The sequence below is a fragment of the Cyrtonyx montezumae genome, unplaced genomic scaffold (genome assembly GCF_038088225.1).
Source record: "Cyrtonyx montezumae isolate F1298 unplaced genomic scaffold, pur_monq_1.0 scaffold_7, whole genome shotgun sequence".
In the NCBI taxonomy this organism is placed as follows: Eukaryota; Metazoa; Chordata; class Aves; order Galliformes; family Odontophoridae; genus Cyrtonyx; species Cyrtonyx montezumae.
This window is the reverse complement of record NW_027072078.1, coordinates 34,223,643-34,246,249: the sequence shown is the minus strand read 5'-3', so window position 1 is coordinate 34,246,249 and position 22,607 is coordinate 34,223,643. Positions and strand designations below refer to the sequence as shown.

At 47.1% G+C, this 22,607-nt stretch overlaps 1 protein-coding gene across 1 annotated transcript; it reads left to right on the top strand.

Annotated features, from left to right (window-relative positions):
* Nucleotides 1-4,643: 4,643 nt before the first annotated feature.
* Nucleotides 4,644-17,748, top strand: RND3 (Rho family GTPase 3). The gene is made up of 5 exons (XM_065751387.1): nucleotides 4,644-4,929; nucleotides 5,033-5,120; nucleotides 11,279-11,388; nucleotides 12,431-12,565; nucleotides 15,608-17,748. The coding sequence occupies exons 1-5, from the start codon at nucleotides 4,780-4,782 to the stop codon at nucleotides 15,857-15,859; spliced, it is 735 nt and encodes a 244-aa protein (XP_065607459.1). The 5' UTR covers nucleotides 4,644-4,779; the 3' UTR covers nucleotides 15,860-17,748.
* The last annotated feature ends 4,859 nt before the right edge of the window (nucleotides 17,749-22,607 follow it).

Genomic DNA, 22,607 nt, shown 5'->3' with positions numbered 1-22,607 from the left:
TTGTTCCTACCGCGAGCACTAACAGATCATACATAATGGAACAGCAAAGCGGCCACCACTGGATTTGCATGAGATTGTGTTTATCCAGGAGTTTTCCTGCCTTGGCTGCATTTATCCAAGAGGAATAGGCGCTGTTCCTGCAGAGTTTTGATTTGAGGTTGAGAGGCTGTGAGCTACAGCAGCCCTGAGTCCCTGATCTGCTGCTTGTCTTCGTCCTAGCATTGCGTTGGCTATTTCAACACAGCCCCAGAATGGGATTAAGACATACATGTGAGAAAGATGCACCATTTTTGCTCCAAACTGCAAATGTTCAGGTGTCACAAAATGCAGGTGTACCTCTGATGGTGGGATGGCACTTATGGCTCTTTCCAGCTCCCTATAAGGAGGTTACGGCAAGGCAGGGTTAGGCACCTGCTGCCAGGTAACAATGACAGGATGAGAGGTGATGGCCTCAGGTTGCACCAGGGGAAGGACAGGCTGGTATTAGGAACTATTTCTTCTCTGGAGATGTGGCAGTGCACTGACACAGGCTGCTCAGAGAGGTGGTGGAGTCACTGTCCCTGGAGGTGTTTGAGAACCATGGAGATGTGGCATTGAGGGGCATGGTCAGTGGGCACAGTGGGATGGGTTGGGGTTGGACTTGGAGATCCTAAACATCATTTCCAACCTTAATGAATCCACAACTCTATGGGTAAGGGAGCAGATGTGGGAGAAGGGTGACAGCCTCCCATGTGCTCTTGAGCAGCACAGCCAGCATCACGGCAGTGCTCTGCCTACGAGTGCTGGAACACAGCCCCAGGGTGTGCCAGGTCAGTCCAGATCACAGGAGACATGGAATTCCCACTCACATCACATAAATTACAGTATCATTAGTATTGCAAAATATCTTGTTGTCTGCCTTGTGTCACTAAGGGAATTTGGAATAATGTTAGAGTGCTTATGACGTCATGAAAGCACGGCCCTCAGCTCCTGAAACCTGGAGAAGGTGAGCTTTGTTTTTTTCCCACTTGGTCCTGAGTGGTCAAGTGAGACAGAAGTACTGATGTCTTGAGTCCATTTTACATATTTATATAATTCTTTGTCAGTAGCACTTATTTTCACAGTTGCCATTGCTCCCACACAGCTGTTAAACCAACCTCATGACACAGCACTAAGATGCTCATTCTCCCCTTATGACCATCAATTTTAAACCCTCCTTGGAAGAGAAGAAAACGGGACCTTGGTTTAATCATCCAAAATCCCGAGCACTCCATGGCAACCCAACCTTCCAGCCCTTTGATTTCTGCAGGCTGGAGGGATCCCAGCCAGCAAACAGCCTCGCACATGCTGCGGGCTCTGTGCGATGCCAGTCAGGCTGCTTGGACCACATTTTGCACAGACAATCACAAAGTGAGATTTCTGTCTTTCCTACTCACACAGCGTGGCTCGGGCCTTTCTGATTTTAAGCCCTCACCACTACACACGGAAACAACAGGAGCTCTGTTCGAAACCTCTGAAGTGCTGCATAATGTTAAGTGTTCTGAATGAATCAAGTCTGGTGTGTTCAACCAAAATTAGCGGGTACTTGTGACCTTATTGCTTCTCATTTGTCAAACAGGCACACTCTGATCATGTCATCTCACGAGGTACCCGTGCAAAATAATTTATTTTCAGCTGTTAAGAACTCAAACATGACAGAGATAAGTACCAGAGAAGAGGAAAGAGATAATAAATTGGTATGTGTTGAGAAGGAGGTTTTGAATAGTGGCCCTAAATGAAGCATGGATTACACAGGGAGCTGTGAGACGTACAGATGTTTCTGAATAGCTGCTCGTTAAGGTGACAATGCCGCTCTGTGGGCTGAATAAGTCCTCTGGAAAACATAATTTGTGATGGTGAAATTAATGACTATCACTGTGTGCTCACACGGGAGCCCACGCTTCCGACACGCAGGAAACGCGCGTTTCCTAACACACAGGTGCTTGACCTTAAACCTTAGTAATGTTCTTTTAATGTATGTCACATTTGGTTACACAGACACACACACACAGAATGGGAGCTGTGAGGTTCATGTTTTATGGATGCCGTTTACTACTCGCCTCAGAAGCTTTGGTAGCTGGCATAGGTATTCTGATGGCAATTTTAGATTTAAATCATCAAGCAATCATTGCAGTGCTAAAAGCACTCTTCTTAACTGTTGTACTCTAGTCACAGAAAGCATTTGAGCTGATAACTTGTGAGAGGAGAAAAATGTATCTTGATATTCCCATAAAATCTTACACAAGATCAGTAGTCATTACCGGAGATAATACTGGATTATATAGATGGTTTTAATATACATATCATACTTTTCGGGGTGGAATGCAGAGAAGCTGTGAAAGTCTAGAAAAGAATCAGAGCTGAAGCAAAATGGGGAACTTGAACCAAGCAGAGCAAGAAACTCTGCTGTATAAATCAAAATCAGACTGTGTGTGAAAAATACCAATGGAAACGCTAACCCTGCCGTGTTATCCCCCTAGTTATCAAGATATGTGAAGAGGCATTAAACTTAATAGTATGACATGAATAATAGTTTTACAGGGATTAACATATCTGGGACAGTTTCCCCAAGGAATGACAACAAACAAGCTGTTCTGGAGCAGGCAGGCATATCTCGTAGCTCCCTCTCTTATTGATTGTCACAAGTGCACAGAGCTGAGAGGTCCCACGCTTCCCTTGGTAGGAATCCCAAGCGTGTACAGGCGGTCCCTGCACAGCCATACGTTATCCCCTTTCTCCTCCGCAGTGCCTCTGTGCCAGCGAGCACGCTGCAAAGCAGAGTGACCTCTTCTAATATTAGCTCAGGCTGTCGGTTTGAAGCTCCTTGTCTCAGCTGCATGGCCCCGGCGGGGATTCCTTCGCTTCCTTGCTTGCAGAGCATTGCAGGACAGCCTGAGAGCTGTGGGTTTGGAGCTGGGTGACGCTGGTGGTGGCTGAACTGTGAGAGCAAACAAAGCATGTAAACAGCCATCTCTGCTCGTATTAGCACAAGGCGTGCTGTGGGAAGTCGCGATGAGTAAGTGTGCATTAAAGTTTCCACATTCTGAACATAGCTGGATGCAAGCAAATTTTCCGAATGAGCTGTGCAAAGCAGCAGTCCCCCATGGCCCGTGGGCACAGCTCTCTCATCCCTGTACCCCTGGGTCCAGAGAGTGAAACCAAGCCACTGCCAAGGAATGGGTGGCACAGAATCTAGAGCCACTGAATTGAGTGGGAAGGGACCCTTAAAGGTAATCTAGTCCAACTCCCCTGCAAGAGAGAGACATTTACAGCAGTGGTGGGGTGCTCAGAGCCCCGTACAGTCTGAGCTTGAACATCTTCAGGGACGGGAGCATCTACCACCTCTCTGGGCAACCTGTGCCAGGCATCGGCGCTGGCTTTGTTGCATCTTGCCTCCATCTGCACAGAGGTGAGTGACAAGCTGACAGGGAGATGCTTCCATTCTAGATCAGTAAAAAGCTCCTTCAACCCTGTCTTCTTCTCCGCTTAGATTGGACAGACAGACCTCAGATGAGGTCCCCTGCAAACTTCAGTGTTTTGCTCCTGATTTCCACCAGATCATAAATCATAAAAATCATAAATCATAAAATCATTTGAGTTGGAAGGGACCTTTAAGGTTCACCTAGTCCAACTCCCCTACAATGCACAGGGACATCTGCAGCTGGATTAGGTTACTCAGAGTCCTATCCAGTCCAACCTCAGATGTCCAGGGAGATGGGGTACCCACCACCTCTCTGATTATCCTCTTCCAGTGATTCACTACCCTTATTGCAAAAAACTTTTTTCTTACGTCCAGTCTAAATCTTCCCTCTTTTAGGTTGAAACCACTTCTCTTTGTCCTATCACAACAGGCCCTGCTGAAGAGTCGGTCCCCTTCTATCTTATAGCCCTTGTTTAGATACTGATAGTGTTGTACGCCTCTTGGATCATTTTTGTGGCCCTCCTCTGGATGCACTGTAACATATATTTATGTCTCTCTCGTACTGACAGCTTCACATTTGGACATTGTACTCCACGTGAGGTCTCACCAGCTCAGAGTAGAGGAGCAGGATCACCGCCCTCAAAGTGCTGACCATGCTTATTTTGGTACAAAATACTGTTGGCGTTTTTGGATGCAAGGGCACAGGGTTGGCTCACATCCATCAGTACCCCTAAGTCTTCATGGCAGGGCTGTGCTCCGTCCTTACATCTCTCAGCTTGTACAGATAGCAGGGTTTGTCATGACCCAAGTGCAAAACCTCGCACTTGGATGTCGTGAACCTCGTGAAGTTCCCCTGAGCCAACTGCTTGAGCCTGCCTAGGTCTCTCAGGATGTCACACGTTATGAGTTTCTCATGTTTCATCCCAGACATGGTACGGGGTCGTTTTGTGGCACGGATTGGGTATTATTCACCCCACAAAGCCACGACGTCCTTAGGAGCCGCGCATAACCCCCCGCCTTCACACCGCCCCGCCCGCCCTCTCCCTCACAGCGCCGGGTCGCGCCGCTCCCCAAGGGGGCGCTCTGCTCCGGCAGAAAGCGCGGCGGGGGGGCGTGGCCACGCCGCCGGCGGGCGGTGATTGGCGGGGGCGAGGCTATAAATAAAGGCGGGCGGCGGGGGGACAAAGCAGTCTGCGCGGGACCGGCGGGCGGGAGGAGTGGGTCGCGTCCCATCCCGCGGCTCTGCTACTTCCATTGGGGTTTGTTCGTTCTATGTATTCGTTTCGTTTCTCTGCTGTCGGGTCCGTTCTGTGATTTTGCGGGATACTAAGAGGAGATCAATGAAGGAAAGAAGAGCGAGCCAGAAGTTATCGAGCAAGGCGGTGATGGATCCTAACCAGAACGTGAAGTGCAAGATCGTGGTGGTGGGGGACAGCCAGTGCGGCAAGACCGCGCTGCTCCACGTTTTCGCCAAGGACTGCTTCCCCGAGGTGCGCCGGGGCTCGGGCCGGGCTGGAGGAGGGGGGGGGGGGGGAGAGTGGGCCAGGCTGGGGCTGCGGGGCTGACCGCTCTGAGCTCTGTCTCTTCCCGCAGAGCTACGTCCCCACCGTCTTCGAGAACTACACGGCCAGCTTCGAGATCGACACGCAGCGCATCGAGCTCAGCCTGTGGGACACCTCCGGTGAGAGCCGAGAGCGGCGGGGAAGGGGTTGGGATGGGTCGGGTGTGCGGGGCTGAACACGCGTCTGCCGAGCGGGAAGGAGCCGGGAGCCCACCCAGGGCGGGCGGGGAGGAGCCGGGCCGAGCCCGCCCCGCAGCGCGGGGGGAAGCGGGGCTGAGCTGTCCCCGTCCCTAGGGATGCTGAGCCCGGGGAGCCCCGGCTGCGATGTGTGAACAGACTTTGGAGAGGGAAGAGTGTGGACGAAGCTCTATCGGTGCTCAGAGGAAGGCGGATAGGATGGTGGTGTCTGCGTTGGCTTGACCCTGTGCTGCTCTGAGCCCTGGCCTCAGCAAAGGGATGCTTATGGATGCTCGTAGTGAATTAAGTCTGCTGATATTTGAGTTCCTTAGTGTCTCTTTTTTACAAAACGTAGCAAATTTTCCAGCCCTTGCTGAAGGCTGGGGGCAGAGGGCATCCTTGGCCCTCAGGAGGTGCAGAGGACCTGTCCTTTACTGTTAGTATCAGGAGATGAGCACACAAGCTCTCAGGGCCGAGTGGCACAACAAGCCATTAACAGACACTGAGCAACATTCCCTCTGTGGAAAGGAGTGAAAAGAAAAAGCTGGAAAGACTTGGGAGCATGCAAAAGCCCTCTCCCCTCCAGGCAGGATTTGGTTATGTTGAAACTGGACACTTTGGTTCCATCTAAATAAGAAATCACTCCTCTTACAGGAAAAGGAGATTTTAATCCCTTTACAGAAAAGGAATGTGGACTGTGAGTTGCCTTTCCCCTTGCTGTTCAGGAAATGATTTTGAAGGCTTGCAGCATGATTACTGGGAATAGGCACTCTCCATGCCCACGTTCACTATCAGCATAGTTCCAAACAGATTTATCTTCTGCCAAGAAAGACTTTCATGCTTTTTGAGTGTGTCTGGCTTGAGCTTTCATCCTGATGACTAAGCTGACGGTAACAAACTGTGGAGTGAGGCCTTATTAATGCTTAATAGTGGGCAAAGTTTTTCTGGAAATTTCTATCTTTAGTTATTAAAATACAACCTGTAGGCTGTTGGACTTGCAAAGGGCTGGAACCTGTATGTCAAAGGCTGGTGACACCCGTGTGATGAAGCATCCTGTAGCACTTCAAAAGATGGCAATGCTGGAAGAAGCACCTGCCACCCCGATGCGTGCACGTCATGCTTTCAGGCCCATCCTGGAACAAACAGGCAGTCAGGAGCTTCAGAACAAGTGGCTAACTTCTCTGCAATCTCAAACCAAAGAGGAAATGGTTGAGGGATATGATGCTCAGGCTCATAGATGCTCCCTGGTTGTGGGATTCTGCGGCTGAAGTCTTTGTAAACAGCTCTTCCTTCTGACTGTGGGAAGACAGAGCCCATCATCCCAACGCAAAATCACATCACCAGATAAGAGATGTAAGGAGATAAGATACTGTTGCAGCATTATCTTAAGTTCTTGGTAATTTAATTCTTTACAAGTCTTTGTCCTAGCCCTCTGCTGAATTATAATAAACGCCTTAATGACTTTAAAGGAGTCCCAGATGTAGTTAACATCAAAACATGACTTGTAGCTGCTGTATGCTAATGGCAGACAGTGCCCATTGCAGCGTGAGGCAGGGGGACAGGTTGTGGCCCATGTCATGGCTTTTATTCTTCTATTTTGTGTCAGCAAAGGGTAAAAAAACAAATGCGGTTGAGTTGGGCTTGATCACAGGATTCTGCAAATATTTTGGGATGACTTTATCAGTGTTCAGCAGCCTTGTGTTAAAGTAACAACGGGCCTCGCTGCCAAGATTTTGGTTTGCCCATTAAAAAAATCCCTTATGTGCTTATTACAGGAGGAATCTTAAGTGCAAAATGTGGAGCATCGCACAATTGAACTTTCCAAGGTAGCTGTACATTTATTAGGAAGTTTTTGTTGTATCTTGAGTATCCTTGTAGAGATTTGGGACAAAACACTCAAGAGCGGAATGGGAAGATTCATTATTCAAATATTTTCTGGTACAGTCTAGTTCTGCAAGTCATAAGGATTTAAATTAGCCGCAGCATTAAGGGAAATACTTGCCAACTTGAATTTCAATTGGTTTTTGGACTACCAACCCCTTTTTTCAAAGCAGGAATGTCTGGTTGCAATAGATCTCTGTCATAAATTATTCCACTCGGTGGTAATGCACTATGGCAGTCTTGAGCTGCTTGGCAGCTCTCTGCTCCTTTTGCTGTGTGCAGTGTTGGAGAGAAGTTTCTTCAGGCTCATGGGCATGTTATGTGCCAGATGTTTTTTGTCCAGCACGTGCACGGCTCGGTGTTTCTTGCTTTCTTCCATTATAAAGGCATATGGGTTGTTGATATGCAGAGCTTTAAATTGAGTTATAGCTTCCCTGCAGTTTGAGCACAGTGTATTTGGTCCATATTAAGGTTAATTTTCAAGGTGTTTTTGTTGAGGCATCTGTCTGAAGGAATTGGAAAGATGTGGGAATTGGAGGTACTGCTTCCCCGACTTGCTGGCAGTAAGCAGTATAAAGGAGATGCCAAAATAGCATCCTTCCCTCCCAGTTGACCTGCACGTTGGCTGTTTTGAGCCACATGGTTTGCTTCTTTCGTGGTAGGGTAGGGGTAACTGGCCTTGGTAGTTTTCTCTGCTTTGGAGAGTGGTAGAATTGGTAACTTGTCTGACAGTGCTGTTTTCTGTTAGAGGTACAGAAATGTCAGCACCCAGCTATGAATAGTGTGATATTTGTGTGTTTGGAGAGGATCTATTTTCTCCAGAATGGTGAAGGTGAATTGAGAAGGAAGGAGGAAAGACATCAGCAGTGAATCAGCCACTTGGAGCTGCCGCTGCGGTATTTGGTGCTTTCTCTGTGTAGCTGATAATTAGTAAGCCTGAGGAGCTGGGAGTGGGAGCACGGCTGTTCATCTGTTGTTCTTTCAGTTGACTGGAGTCCAGAAAGCAACAAAGACGAGCAGCCATCGGACTGCTCGGGGCTGTGCAAATAGTGGAATATTGCCTGTTCCTGGGCACTGGTGGTGTGCAAATAGCTGAGCATTGCCTGTTCCCAAGGTTTCCCTCCAGCCCCAGGCAGGCTGAGGGTGGGAGCTGCCCGGGTCCAGCTCTGCAGGAGGGATGTGGGCTGAGCCAGGCTCCAGCTCTCATCCAGCATCTCAGAGTGGCACTAAGATGTCAGAGAACCGAAGTGTGCATTCAGTTTGAACTGTGTGAGTTTGTCGTGCATTAAGACAGCGGTGCTTAAACCTAAACTTTGGTAACTTCTGTAGCCTAAAGCCAACTGTACTGCTTGATGGAGGGGGATTGATTCACTTTAAAAGCTGAACAATGCTGTGCTTTGCATGCAGCGTGAGATCGGAAAAGTAGAGCGTTCTTACTGCGTTAATTACTTCGGCTTAGATTATTTAAGCTGCCAAAGAGATAAAATCAGGGATTGCAGCTGGAATATACTTCCACCACAAAACAAGATGAACTGCAGCGCTATCAGCGAATCCCTGATAGGACTGATAAATCATTCATGTTGTCCTTGACAAAAAAAAGATTTATTTTGTAAGGAGTGAATCACAAACACAAGTACGCTTGTTTTTTTTTCGCAACTACGGTGGCTGCAGCCTTGCATTCTCCTTCTGTTTTCTAGGGTTGGCATGGTTTCAGATCTGCAGACTTAACTTGAAAAGGACTGAGCAGCCTCATTGGGCTGTGTTCAAGTTGTCTGTTCAGACTTGAGTCTCATTCCTGAGATTCCTCTGTTTGGAGGGTTTCTGGGTGAGGTGATGAAATGCCGGATTGAATAGCCCTGCACAGTGAGGGCCGGAGCCACTCTTTCTTTGAGCAATAATAAACGTTCAGCTATTGCTCTCCAATGAGGCTGGGAAACTTCTTTTGTTGGTGCTGCAGTCTGAGGGCTTTAAACGTTTCCAGTTCGTTCTGCAGCACAGCACCCGGAGGAAAAGAAAGTGTCAGGTGCTCCCAGCTCGCATCTGAGCAAGCCTTATAAAAGCACACACACACTCAGTTCAGCATCTTGAACGTGAGAGGCTCAGAAGGAAAACCTGAAAAGAAAAACCCTCAAAACAAACGCAGCTCCAGCTGACACAGTAAAAGGAATCTCTGGTCTGAAGGTGGTGGCTGTATGTATACATAAATACATGCTGATGGACATATATGGTGCGTTGTGTCCTTGAAGACTGGTGAGTGAGAAGTTAGGTATGTGTGTAAGGAATTAGTTTCTGGGCGAGGCTTTTTTGAGACTCCTTTCTAGCCAGCAACCATTTGGCCAGGCACTCAGGATCCTGAAGATGGGGAGCAGCTCCTGCCCCTACTTGCCTGCTCTGGGGGAGGAGTGCCGGGCAGGCAGGTGCTGTGCCCAGCCCGCAGGCATGGGGCTGTAGGGGAGCTGGTGCTTGGGCCAGATTCATGCTGCAGGGCTGTCCTGCTGGCTGATAACTGCTCTGCAGCTTTCCTGGGGCTGGGAACCAGGCCCTGGGGCTCTCAGATGGAGGCATGGAAATGTCAGTGCTGGAGATAGCTGTGGGACAGTTTGCAGTGGAAGATGCTTACTGATAGATGCTGTGAGCAGAGCTTAGCTCAGGATGAATGCTTCTCTGGTTGGCTCGGCTTGCTTAGATCTCATTCAGTTGCTGCTGAAGACTGCTTGCTGCCTTTTGAAGAGCAGTTTTTGACAGCTGCCTCTTTGTTAGATTGACATCGTTTATGAAGATGAGCATTTGAATAAAATAAGTCTTGTTCAACAAATTACCTTCTGCTACCTAGTTTGGTAATGCTTCATTCCCCATGTGTTACCATTCATTTCAAAAGCAACATTCCTGGGATTCTTGACTCCTTCCTTCTAGAAGAGCTGTCCGACTGAAGTCATCTGTGATACGTTCACACCATTCCCTGCTCCGTGCAACAGCAGGAGCTGTCTGTCAGTTAGGAAGTTGAAGAATTCCTCTAATCCAGTTAATAAGTCTCTGTTCAGCCTCCGAGACCTTGCTGACAATTAGTTCTAGATAGTTGGAGAACTGCTGATACAATGAGGCGATAACCCCCAAAGTCATGTCTGCTAGCTCTTAAAGCTGTGTGCTTGTTGCCTGCGGCCTGTGCTATATTTTAGGGATGTGGAAGAAGAAAAATGTGATTAAGAATGTGACCAGAAAGTGTGCATGAAGTTGCAAGCGTGCGTTTTGAAGTCTGACACCTGATCCTGTTTGACCGTGTAGATGTTGGAGTACCCTTCTATGTCAGAAGGGTGTCCTGCTCTGTAAATAAAACTTCAGCAGAGTTAGGGCTAAGCAGGGATGGCTGGGAGAATGGAACTTTCCAGAGAAGGCAAGTTTTCTCCCAGATACAACATGACGAAGAGGTTTGACTCTACAGATGCTGTTGTAACTGCACACCATGACAAGAAAACCAGCAAATCCCTTCATGGCACCTGAAGTAAAACATGCGTGTCATGTAATGCTGAGCTTATTTAAGTTCCTCCGGATGACTCGATTAGCTTTTGTTCATATCGATCAGAATGTGTTTTACTGGCTGTACATAAACGTTTACTGCGAGCGTATATTGGTTTACAAATCAATGTGACATTAAGACTGAGTGTACTCGTGGGTCTGCCTGCAGGGTTTGGGTTCTTTCCTGCTGGAGTTCTGGAGCAAGTGCTTTAATTCTAGGCACAGGTTTTTCTAGACATTGCCAATTTCTGTGACAAGCAAACATGTTTTCTGCACTTGGAACTTTATGATCTGCATTCAGTATTTTAAAACTGATGTATTTTGAATTTTTAACTGAAAAAAAACCTCTGAAAAATCTGCTTTGAAGAAATGCTTTAGGGCAATTTTCTTCAAGTTCCAGCCTTAATCTGCAGCAACTTAACTTGGGCTGGCCCGATTTCCTTTCTCTGGTTATCAGGGGCATGGCAAGCCTTGGGTGGAAGGTGAAGCAGTAGGGTGCTGTCCCTCGTAGCTGTGTGCCATGGCTGTGGCTTTTGTAGGTGAGAAGCAAAAGGCAAGAGCTGAACCTCATGTGTTGGGTATACAGTGCTGAGGAGAAGGTGGTAGCTAGGTAAAGTCCTTCATTGGAAATCTTTCTAAATGTTCCGAATGAGTAACTGCAGAAAAAGAAACACACAAGCTAATAATGTTTTCTTGTTTCTCTGCAGGGTCTCCTTATTACGACAATGTCCGTCCTCTGTCTTACCCAGACTCCGATGCGGTCTTGATCTGCTTTGACATCAGTCGTCCAGAGACTCTTGACAGCGTGCTAAAAAAGGCAAGTGTTAAGAAATGTTTGAGAGATGACTGTTTATAAGTAGCTCGTCTCTGACTCTCTGAAGAGTGGTGATGTTTCCTATGTTAGGAACTTCAATTTGTTTTCGTAGTTCTTTTAACGGAATGAAAATCAAATTGTGCTCTGCACTGATGGAATTTGAAATCATTGGCTTGAAAGGGGTGAATGTTAACTGGAAGCAAAAAGCATCTAATGGAAGCTGAAGGGTGAAGCAAACTCTCATTCCTCAGCCCTTAGACACCAGTGAATGGTTTAGGGTGGCATTGGGTGCAGCAAGAAATTACCTAACATCACATTCATCTAACAGGTAGGACTGAGAAACCTTGCCATGTCAGAGAGTTTCAAATACATCTGCAGAGTGTTTGGCCTTAAGCCATGGCTTTACATAATTCCTCGGCCTTAAGCTAGAAAGAGCCAGTGACACATGCCTCTGGAAGATGCCATAAAACCTAGCAATAGCTTGGGCTGCAGAATTGTTTGCTTTCTTGTGTCTGCAAAGTAACCATGCATGGGGCTGGGGATGTGCAAGAAAAAAAAGTGAAGGACTTCACAAGCTCTGTCTGAACAACTTCCTTTATCGACTTGTGACAGATCTGTATAGTTGTGGATGTTAGGAGATAGCCATGAGCCAGTGTGGTCATACAAGCAGTGCCTCTAGCTCAGCCTTGGGGGACTGCTGAAGGCGGTGACAGCAGCTTTCTGTGGCTCCTGTGTCAGTCACTGTGGCTGGTTGCTTACTGCTCTGCAAGGCTGTGTTCACATAAAGCTGTATTCACATAGGTAAACAGTCTCGATTACTAACTCAGTGGAATTAATGAGTGTAAGAGATTGTAAGATTTTATCCTTGACCAGATAAGGCAGGAACTAACACTGTCAGAAATGAGCTCGAAGGTAAATGTGGCTGTTGTGTAAGAGTATACCCGTGGAAAATGTCATGACTTATTAAACTCGGTCTTGTATCCCCTGCTTCTTTGGATTTAAACATTCAGCTACTCCAATATAACACCCATCTACAATTTTACAGTGGAAAGGTGAAATCCAGGAGTTCTGTCCCAACACGAAAATGCTTTTGGTTGGTTGCAAGTCAGATCTGCGCACGGATGTAAGCACACTAGTAGAACTCTCCAATCACAGGCAGACACCCGTGTCCTATGACCAGGTATGTGCCACGTCATTCTTTGTGCTTAGGGGTGTGGGGGATAAGGGCATGCTTCAAGCACACTGAGATTGTGGCGTTATTGGGTGCCAAGAGTCTTTTAAGTGAATTGAAAATAAGCTTACCACTTTTCAGTGCTTGCAGAAGCCAGAATGGTAGCTGAGAGGTGTGGCGTGCATGCCATTCCTTTACTGGTGATAAAATCATTGTCTTCAGGTTTGAGTTGAACATTACACACATGAGTTGAGTGTTATGAAAAGTATTTCATGTAATCTGACCCCATTAAAATTGCACTGCCTGAAAACTCATTTGGAAAAAAAAAAAAGAACAAAAACCAAAACACCTTGTAGCTCTGTGTGGAGGTGGCAGCAAATCTAGAAAGCATCTTAATCCTTGGTGGCAGTTCTCTGTTGCTGGGAAGTGAGAAGGCTGGAGCCAGTCATTGCAGAGCAGAAACACTGAGGTGAAAAGGGAAAGAATGAGGCCACAGGAGAGCAGAAGGCAGAATGGGGGGAAGCTAGGATCTGAGATAAACATCCCCATATTGCTCACATGTCTCTCATGTGTTGCAGCAGAAACACGGTAGTGGTTTTCAGATGTGCCCAGCAGGATGTGAGAGTGAAAATGTTACCTGCATAGGTAGTTCTAGCTTTATTAGGAGCACTTTTTGATGTCTTATCCAAAGCCTGAGGTTTTCCAAACCAACAGCTCGTAATATGCAATTACTAATAATGCAGCCTCCTACAGTATGTTAAATTTGAAAGTGTGGAGATGCCATGAACTGAGTATCTTAATTAAAATACGACATGGGGTGTTGTGCTGTTACAGCTTCTGCTGATTTTGGCTTTTTTTTTTTCTCTGCTTGATTCAATAAGTATCCTTCCATTTCAGTTTTCAGGGAAACTAAATGCCAGTTTTTATTACTCTAGCAAGAAAAAATTCAGAAGTGTCCTTAAATCCTGATTGTCCTTCTCCTCATTGGAGAAGATGGGGTTTAAAAACACCACTTGTGTGCATTTGTATATATTCATGTTGTTCAGCCTTGGAGCTGGAATTTTCCATACTATTTTTCTTGACATATTGGGACATACACAAGTTCACATACATATTTGTTTTTAGTGGTACATAAAACCAGCAAGCCTGAGGTTTTTCAGAGGTAGTGATTTAAAAGCTACTGACAGTTGGTTTTGTCACCTGGCATTGAAGACTTAACAACTCTTCTGATGTCACAACTCCTTAGGAGAGGTTAAGCCATAAGCTATTACTTAACAACCAAAGAGGAAAATGTATGTGATGGTGAAGCCCCTACTTAACAAATGGGCACAACTGTACCTGCACTTTACACAGAAGGTAAGCATAGCCTGAGCCTGCTCAGATGTCTCCTGGTTGCCAGGGCACAGAGGTGGCCTGAAGTCACCCAATGCTTCCCAGTGCTAGTTCTAGGGAAGGATCAAATCATCTCAGGTATGGATATGCAAGTGGTTTCTAGATTCCCTTGCCTTGCTAAGTCAACATGGCATCACAGCTTAGTGGGGTTTTCCCCCAACTCCTCTTACCTTCATAAGGAAGTGTTTGAAGGTTGAATTTGGTTGATGGTGACACCCTGTCTCTGATATACCAACCAGCATCCAGCCAGCTACACCTGGCAAACAGTTTCTTTGGAGGAAGTAAGATAGGTTTAAGTGAGTAGGAGTTGAGGTGTTAAACAGTGTGTAGGGCTTGGTCCTACAACTAACAGTCCTTTATCAACCAATCCCACTTAAAATTGATAAGGAAATAGCTGCATCACTTGAAGGCAAATAATGCATGATGAAGATGTGGGTCAGGGGTAGTACAGCTGGGAGCACAGAGGAGGGACTGGCCTGATATGTGTCCTGCTGCCTGTGTCTCAGGTGTGTGGGTTCTTGAGGAGTGGCACATCAGGAATGTGGTTGGATGTTGTAACTTGCTGGGAAGCTTAGAGTTCCCTGTAGTACTTCATCAGAAGTAAAATCCTGTTAAAACAATTTAGTTTTTTTCCACACAATGCAATATTGTCTTCCTGTAACAAAATGCACAGCAAGATGCTTGAGGATGCTGGTATGTGCCTCTAGAGCAGACCGCTTTGTCTTCATGTACACCTACAATTGCAAAAGAAGCTTGCATAGCCACTGGGAGCCTTTTCATTTTTGCCCATTCCCAAGATACAAGTTGATCTAACTCTTCCCCAGCCCAGAAACACACAGCTTTTTATTTTTCTTTTCCATAAACTTCATCACTTTAGTAGAGTTGTGAGGAGGGCTTTCCCTGTATGCTCTGCTCCAGGACAGGGTGAGGCTCAGTAGAAGGAGTCTGAGCCTGGAGACAGGAGCTTTAACCCTTGAAGCTGGCAGCTCTGCACCTTTCTCAGTGAGTCTGTGTATGGCTGACAGAATGAATAATGCCAAATAGTACTGAAGTTGAGGTATTTTACAGGTGGTATCATTAGAAAGATTATCATGATGGAAAGAGACAATCAAAATAAAGGAAGATGCTCACCCATGTCCTAGGCTTGCAGTAGGAAACTCCAAAGGAGGGATCTTCAGAAAGAGATCCTTCCCCAGTGGTGGTCAGCCCTTAAACGGGGTCTGGGAGAGGTGGAGTCAGACTCCACCCCTTCTGCTCACACAGGTGCATTGCCTTCACCTGTGCTCCCGTGGCTGACTCAGTGATCACCTCAGGTGATCCATCAGTGATTCAGGCTGTGATTCAACAGTTCCCATACAGTGTGTGATCCACACATGCAGGGACCAAGTTGCTGTGTGGGTCCTACTGCTGCTCTTCTGGATTTCTGCTGTTATCATTTCTCTTTCAAATGGTATTTATCTGTGAGAGAGTGCCTGACTGCGTCTTGGAAGCGAAGCTCTGTTTATTTTGCAAAATTAGCTGCTGGCTGTCGTACTTGAGCTTTAGCTTTTGGTTTTTCACAAAACATTGTGTATGGAAAACAGTGCTGAAAAGTAATTGTATGGTTTGCTTTGGCTTCCTGGAAACTTGGTAGTGATTGAGTGTTCTTTCTTCCCTTAGGGTGCAAATATGGCCAAACAGATTGGAGCAGCTACGTACATTGAATGCTCAGCCTTACAGTCAGAAAACAGTGTCAGAGACATTTTTCATGTTGCCACCTTGGCGTGTGTGAATAAAACAAATAAAAATGTGAAACGAAACAAATCACAGAGGGCAACAAAGCGAATTTCACACATGCCTGGCAGGCCAGAACTTTCTACAGTGGCTACAGACTTGCGAAAGGACAAAGCAAAGAGTTGCACGGTGATGTGAAGGACCTCGATTTGCTTGAGCAGGAGGAAGAGAGCATTTGGGAGAGGTGGAGGCTCAATGAAGTGCACAGCCACGTGGTATTTAATGAGTGCTTATGCCAGTGCTTTAAAGGAGACTCTTCACCTGTTGTGTGAGACTGTACTTAGGAACTGAGCATGTAGACCGAGCAGGCAGAAGAAATGGCTCTGAATGAGGTGGCATCGGGAGATGGTACGTGGAAGAAAACACCAAAAATGAGAACATTTGAATGTGCTGGAAAAAAAACAAAAGAGGGTGAATAGGGGAAAAAACACTGCAAAGAAGAGAGACGTCATTGACAGTGCTTGTTTCTTTTATTGATGCTCTATTCCCGGATGCTACTGCTTTGATTTCATTCAAATAATACTTTAATGTTTTTTTTTAAAGAAGACATTATTAATACCCTTGTTAAGGAACTATCCCTACGACCCTGTAGTTGGTTTTCCAAAGGATATGATCTAATTTTTTAGTAGCTCATCGTTAAAATGCAGAGTGTATCAAGGCCTGTACGTCACCTAGAGGAAAATGCTGTCTGTGAGAAGTTTGAAGCTTTGCCTTTCTGTGATGGCAGCGAATCGTGGCGTGTTGGTGATGAAGACGGCCATGTGAGGTTTCCCAGTGTGATAGGTGCCCTCACAGCAGGAATTAAACGGTTCTGGTTGGGATGTGGGGGCAAACTGCCTCTTGTGGGAGAGTCTGACTTTGAGTTCCTCTTTGTGATTGTAATTTAGAGTGGACATGATCTCAAGTTCTGGTGTACTGTATGGGTATTTCACTGTAGGTTCAGCTCTAAAATCAAATGAAAGGTGCTAAGAGCTACAATGACAAAGGATCCTTAGTTTAGAAACAAAAAAAACACAATTTGTTAAGCCTTACTGCCCATCTGGGGAAGCCCTGAGCCTCCTGCTCCTGCTCAGAGCTGGGGAGCCAGCTTGGTGGTTCCCACATCTAGCCCTCTGTAAACATTACGAAGTGCTATTCTGTGATACGGTTCTCTGCAGTAATGTTGGGAAAAACCCCAAAATCTGCAAGTGAGCCAGCAGGGCTGGGTTACCCCTGTCATCAGACACGGGCGTGCTGTTATGTGGGGCAGCCGTCTCTCGCCGCAGTCTTCATTTGCTCATGGCAAGCACTGTGAGGAAATGCAGCCTGAAGAGCTGTGACGCCTTAAGGGGACCCCAGTGGAAACTGGATACAGCCTTTAGTCTTTAAGGCTAATATATACTTATCCAGCCTGCAGTCCTTAACTGTTACGTGGGTGAACTGGTTGAGTTCTCTTTTTTTTCCTTACTGATTGCTGTTATTACATTAAGTCCATCAGCCTTTAAAACTGTTGGTGACTGTTGACCGACCGACGTCGTGGCTCCTCCGGAGGGGGATGCTGTGAGCTCCAACTGGTGTGGCTGTAGCTTGTTGAGAACAAGCAGATTGTTTCCAGAGGTAGTGCTTCATTTTTGAAGTGTTGAAGCTGTGTTCACGTTGACTTCTGCCAAGGTAATGGATTACCACCATTCAGACTCAACTCGGTGTGTTCCCAGCACTGTTTGGTTTTTTTTCATCTGATAAAGAAAGAAATCCATTCCTATTATTTCCAAAAAGACATCTTTTTGTTTGTTACCACCATAATAAGCTTTTGACCGATGCAGCAGTGCGCTTAGGGCAGTATTACAAAAATAGCTGGTAAGTGCTTTCTGTATTTAAATATTGTGGAGAAAAAAAAATAAGTTATAACTGTTATAAAACAGGACGCTCATTACGTTTGGTTTTTTTTAATTGTTGAAGTCACTTTGTATGTTTGGTTAATGTTTCTGCAGTATTTATTAAAATACCATTCTTTTCTTTGAATTAAAAAGGAAGTAATTGACTTGTAGTAGAAATGGCCTTTGTGTGTTAGTTCATTCCTAGCTGTGTGTCTCATGGACGTGACTGTACTGAGCTGCAGGCTGGCCACAGCTTGGAAGTGGAGTGTGATGTAGAAATCCATCTCATACTTGGAATAGCCTTTTGGGGTTTTTGGAGTTAAAAGTAGGTCGTGTGGATTAGTTGAGTTGTATTTCTCAAAAGGTCAGAGGCAGACAGGAAACTAGAGCAAGTGAGTAAGTATGGCTTGCTTTGGCCTCCAAAGCATTGCCTTCTTATCTTCACCAGGCCTCACGCATCCAGGCTGTTCCAGGAGCTGTTCTTTCCTTCTCCCTGTGAGTTGAGCAGAAATAGGCTTTGCTGCCTGGTTACCTTCATGTTAGGACATCACAGTTGCCACAATTGCTGGAAGCAGAGCACTGCAGCTGTTGGGTGTTTCAGGCTTCATTCTCTCCCCTTTTCTCACCACTGATGGTGGGATGCTCCCCTTGCCCCCAGAGCACGTCTTCCTCGCTGGCTGTGTTCATCTCGCCCAGCCTCTCACCTTTGATTACGTGTCAGATTGATGCACGGTTCTGAAATCTGGGATGCTTTATAGGCAATTGCAGTGTGGTGTTAAGTCCCCCTTTTGCAAAACTGAATCCACTCCTTTGTCAATGGATGTGAATCTCTTGCCATGAAGGATATTTTCCAGTTAGTATTTAACCAACCACCGGGGCAGTTTTACAGAGGTATAAACTTAAGAGAAGTGGTCAGACCACGCCCCTTCTGAGCACTGAAGCACCACTAAGAGAGAAGTTTCACCGGCTCTCCTGTATTACTGCTGAACCGTAGACTCACAGAAGAGAGGACAACAAATCCATTTTCAATTCAATCTCTTGGATCATGAATTGACTGCTGGTTGATAATTACGCTTTCTAACTCCGTCGCCGAGCCCTTTGGCTCTACATGGATGGACAGTGGCAGTGTCGTGATTTATCAGCGATTTCCTTTCAGTGTTTACAAAAGCAAGCAGCAGTTGTTGGCAGCTCTCTCCGCAGCCTCAAACCTCGCTGTGCTCCAGCACATCTGGGAAGTGAGTGCTTACAAATCCCAGAGCTCTTCAGCCAGTTCTCGGGCAAAAACCGTGCGTCTTTGGAACAGAAAGCTTTTCATCATCACGTGGTCAGAAATAAGCCTCTTTTTTTCCCCCTAGACTCAGAGCAGGGGTTCTCACCCACGAGTCCAACTTTGTTCTGCTGTTGCTGCTAGCTTCACTGTTTCCTTCAGGTGATAATTGCTGTAACATCCTTCAAAGGAGATGTTTGTGATGCTTTGGCTGGTGGCACATGAAGCCTCCAAGACAGAAAGATGGGAGGTTTGCTTTTACCTAAGTGTAGGGGATGTGGGTAATGCCCTGCCTGGGCTGACATCCTTCCAGGGGTGATGTGTGCTCTCAGGGGCCAATGCCTGCAGGATTGTCTCCCCCTCAGCACTATGGTTGTGTGGAGAAGTGTTGTTTTGTGCAGGCTGCAGTTTGGTCGGTCTTTTCCTTTAAGCACCATTTGATCCCTGGAAACTTAAATTTGACAGATTGCCACGGCTTGATCTGTTTCCGAAAAAACATTTGACTTGAGCTTTCCTTTTATTGCACAACTGGGTTGTGCAATCACTTACAGTAAGTCATGCACTTTACCAGGACAACCCTGCAGAGCCTTGAGATAGCCAAATCCAATTGTCAACCTGTCCCTACATACCAGCAGTGCCTCCACCACCCCGGTACCTGCAGGTACAGTCCCTTTGGTGATGGGCTTGGTGTGTGCCTAGCTCTGCAGTTTGGGCCCCCCAGCAAGCATGGAAGAGACCATGAGGAAGAGGCCAAGCTCCTTCCTCGCCCCTCAGTGTGTTTTCCTGGAGCTGATCTGCAGTGAGGAAGGGGTAAAGCTTTTCTAATTAACAGTTTGGTGCTGTCAGTATGATATTCTGTTGTCTAATCCTCACATGCCAGCGCTGGCTCTCCGAAGGGAGAGATTGTTGGCTGAAAAGCAGATAATTGCTAATTCTCAGCTCATTGGGCTTCTTCCTACTAAACTCCTTTTGTATAAAAGCAGAAAGAAGTCTTTTTCCCATAGACTTTCTCACTCAAATCCCTCTGACCTGTGAGTGTTTCTGCAGAAGCCACTGACATGCTGGTGGTGACGGAGAGCTGTGCTGCATCCCCAGAGCCACAACCTCCAAGTGCCAAAACGCATTTGCAATGTGTTAGCAGCTGAAACAACCTCTGCACCTTCCAGGAGCCCCTCCCATCCCTCAGCCCTGGGACTGCTGAGCCCGGTGAGGGGCAGCTCGGGGCCAACTCCAGCCCTGTGTGTTGTCCGAGAGCCAGCTGAGGGCTGCACAGCTCCAGGAGAGATATTCTGCCAACCGTCTCGTTCTTATCCTCCCTAAAGGAGTTTGGAGGATTAGGGATGAGAAGCAATGTGAGAAGGAAAGATGTCATCCAATTTTCAAAGGGATCTGCAGAAAGGAAAGCACTCCCACAGCTGTCAAATGGGAAGTGAGCTTTTAGCCCACCGATTCACACGCTGCAAAGCGCTCATCCTGGCAGCTCCTGCTCTTCGCATCCCACCACACAAGTTCTGCAAAGTCCTGCTGTTGCTGAGAAACCTTTTTTTTTTCTTGCAAACCGCTGCTGGAGTTGGTGAGTTTGCTGCAGAAACCCTCATCTTGCACTGAGTGTTCTTGGGGGTGAGCTGGAATCCTTCCTGGGCCGGGACTGTGATGCTGTGTGTGTGTTGCCCTGTGCTGGGTGGGTGATGTGTTTCACTTAACCTCTCCCAGAGGTAGGAGAGGACTCAAAGCTGTAGGGCACTCTGCTGCTTTCAAGCTATTAACTGTGTCCTGGCTATAATCGCTCTGAATTAGATTCTAGGCATTCCCTAAAGGCGTCTATTCCATATGATGCCTGACATTTGGAAAACATCCTCCATGGAATGTTTGGGCTGACAGCCAACGAGGCTCTCTTCTCTAGAAATGCCTTTTTTCACCACTGGAGCTCATTCTTCTGCAAGCATCCAAGGATATGCAGGCACTTGGGGATGCACTTCTCCATTTGGAGGTGACGCAGCACAACCATGTCCTCTGCTCGCACGCAGCTGAGACAATCTTTGTCCCAACTTCAGGTGCTTACATCCCTAATTCCAGGGGCTTTGGCACATGGGGGGAACTAAAACATGATCTGCTCTGTTCCTGCTGAAGGGGACAGGATTTGGTGCAGGTTGGGGGCTGCAGGGACAGGATTTGGTGCAATCTGAGGCTTTGGCGCTTGCTTAGCACAGGAGGGCTTTGTGCTGGGGGAGGAGGGGAGCAGTGCGAGTGTGTGTGTGTGCATGCCGGGCTGGGGCCGGGGGGGCCAGGAGGCTCGTCTGGTGTCAGCAGCATTCATGTGCAAAGCAGGGACCCAGGGCAGTGCATTATCTCCGGGCTGGAATGGCTCTTTCAGGCGCTCCCCGACTTTTCAGGGATGCTGCACACTTGAAGGCTGGTTATTAGTTCCAAATGCTGTAGGAGCATCTGCTCTCAACTAGCTCGAAACCATGTTTAATAACAAGAAAATCTACTTCAGCCAAATCCCTATAGGGAGGGCTTTAGCCCGAACAAAGGCCCCCCCCCCCCACCTCTGATTTCCATAACAGATGTACCATGCGATGCATGACAGCCCGGCGCGGGGGAGCTCCTTTATTCCCCACATATCCATCTGCAAGGAAGGGGGCTTTCATTTTATTAATTGCACTGGTGTGCTCCGTGCTGCTTTGTGTGTGCGGGGAGGAAGGGGTTGTGTTTCATGCTACAATGACCATGGTAATGGTTTGGGTTGGGTGGTTTCTTTTTGCAGCCGTGGTGCTGCAGGCCGTCCCCTCGGGGAGCACTGTGTACCCCACCCAGGGACCGTGAGCATCTCTGTGCAGTGCTGTGCCCCACTTTGCTGCTGTCTCACACCTCTCTGTGCCACTCAAGCTTTGTGTATTGCACATTTGCAGGGCTATTCCCGTTGGCAATCACCACTCTGGTTTGATAGCTCAAACACCTTGCAGGATCACAGAATCGCTGAGGTTGGAAATGACCTCTAGGACCCCCAAGCCCAACCCTAACCCATCCCATCATGCCCACTGATCACCTTCTGTCCATGAGCTGCAGTAATCCCACGAGCTATGGCACTAAGGGCTGCTCCAATACAGAGCACCTCCCTGTGATGCTGTGCATCTGAGGAGCAGCTTTTCCAATGGAGGAAGCAGGAAAACAGGGGTTGTGCAATGAGAAAGCTGGCCTAGAGCAGGGAGAAGCTTCACAGCACCCACACCTCCTCAAGTTTAGAGCAGTTTCATGTTTTATCTCCATCTGTACGAAGCGCTATCCATCACAGCTTCACTTCATTCACATTTTTATTCTCCCAGCTCTCTGGGGAGCAGGAATTATTCATGGCCATGAGTTTGGTAGAGTGAGACAGAAGGGCTGGGGCAGGGGGTGGGTAGCAGAGATAAAGCCATCCCTCACTGCTCCAGGGCAGATGGGAGATGTTGTGTGATGGGTTTTATGGTCTTCTCTGTTTCATTTTGCATATAATGGCTGGAATGGAGAGTGGTGCATAACCAGCAGACAGTTCACTGCACGGGGAGGGAAATGACACAGGGCTCAGTGTTCTGGAGGTACTTTGACCACAGAAGTTCCCCCCACCCCAACCCGCCCCCCGAAAAGAACAGCTTTACAAATTGAAATCAGGGTTTGTTTGGTTTTTTTTCTAATCCTCTTTCCTAGGGGCTCTGCATTTCCATGACAATGGTCAGCGGGTGCTGGTGCAGCTGCATCCATCCGGCTGCGATGCCAAGCGGGG

Coding starts and splice junctions, on each gene's coding strand:
- RND3 (XM_065751387.1), top strand. CDS start 4,780: ATGAAGGAAAGAAGAGCGAGCCAGAAGTTATCGAGCAAGGCGGTGATG. Junction 5,121..11,278: donor CAGCCTGTGGGACACCTCCG/GTGAGAGCCGAG, acceptor GTTTCTCTGCAG/GGTCTCCTTATTACGACAAT. Junction 12,566..15,607: donor CACCCGTGTCCTATGACCAG/GTATGTGCCACG, acceptor TTCTTCCCTTAG/GGTGCAAATATGGCCAAACA.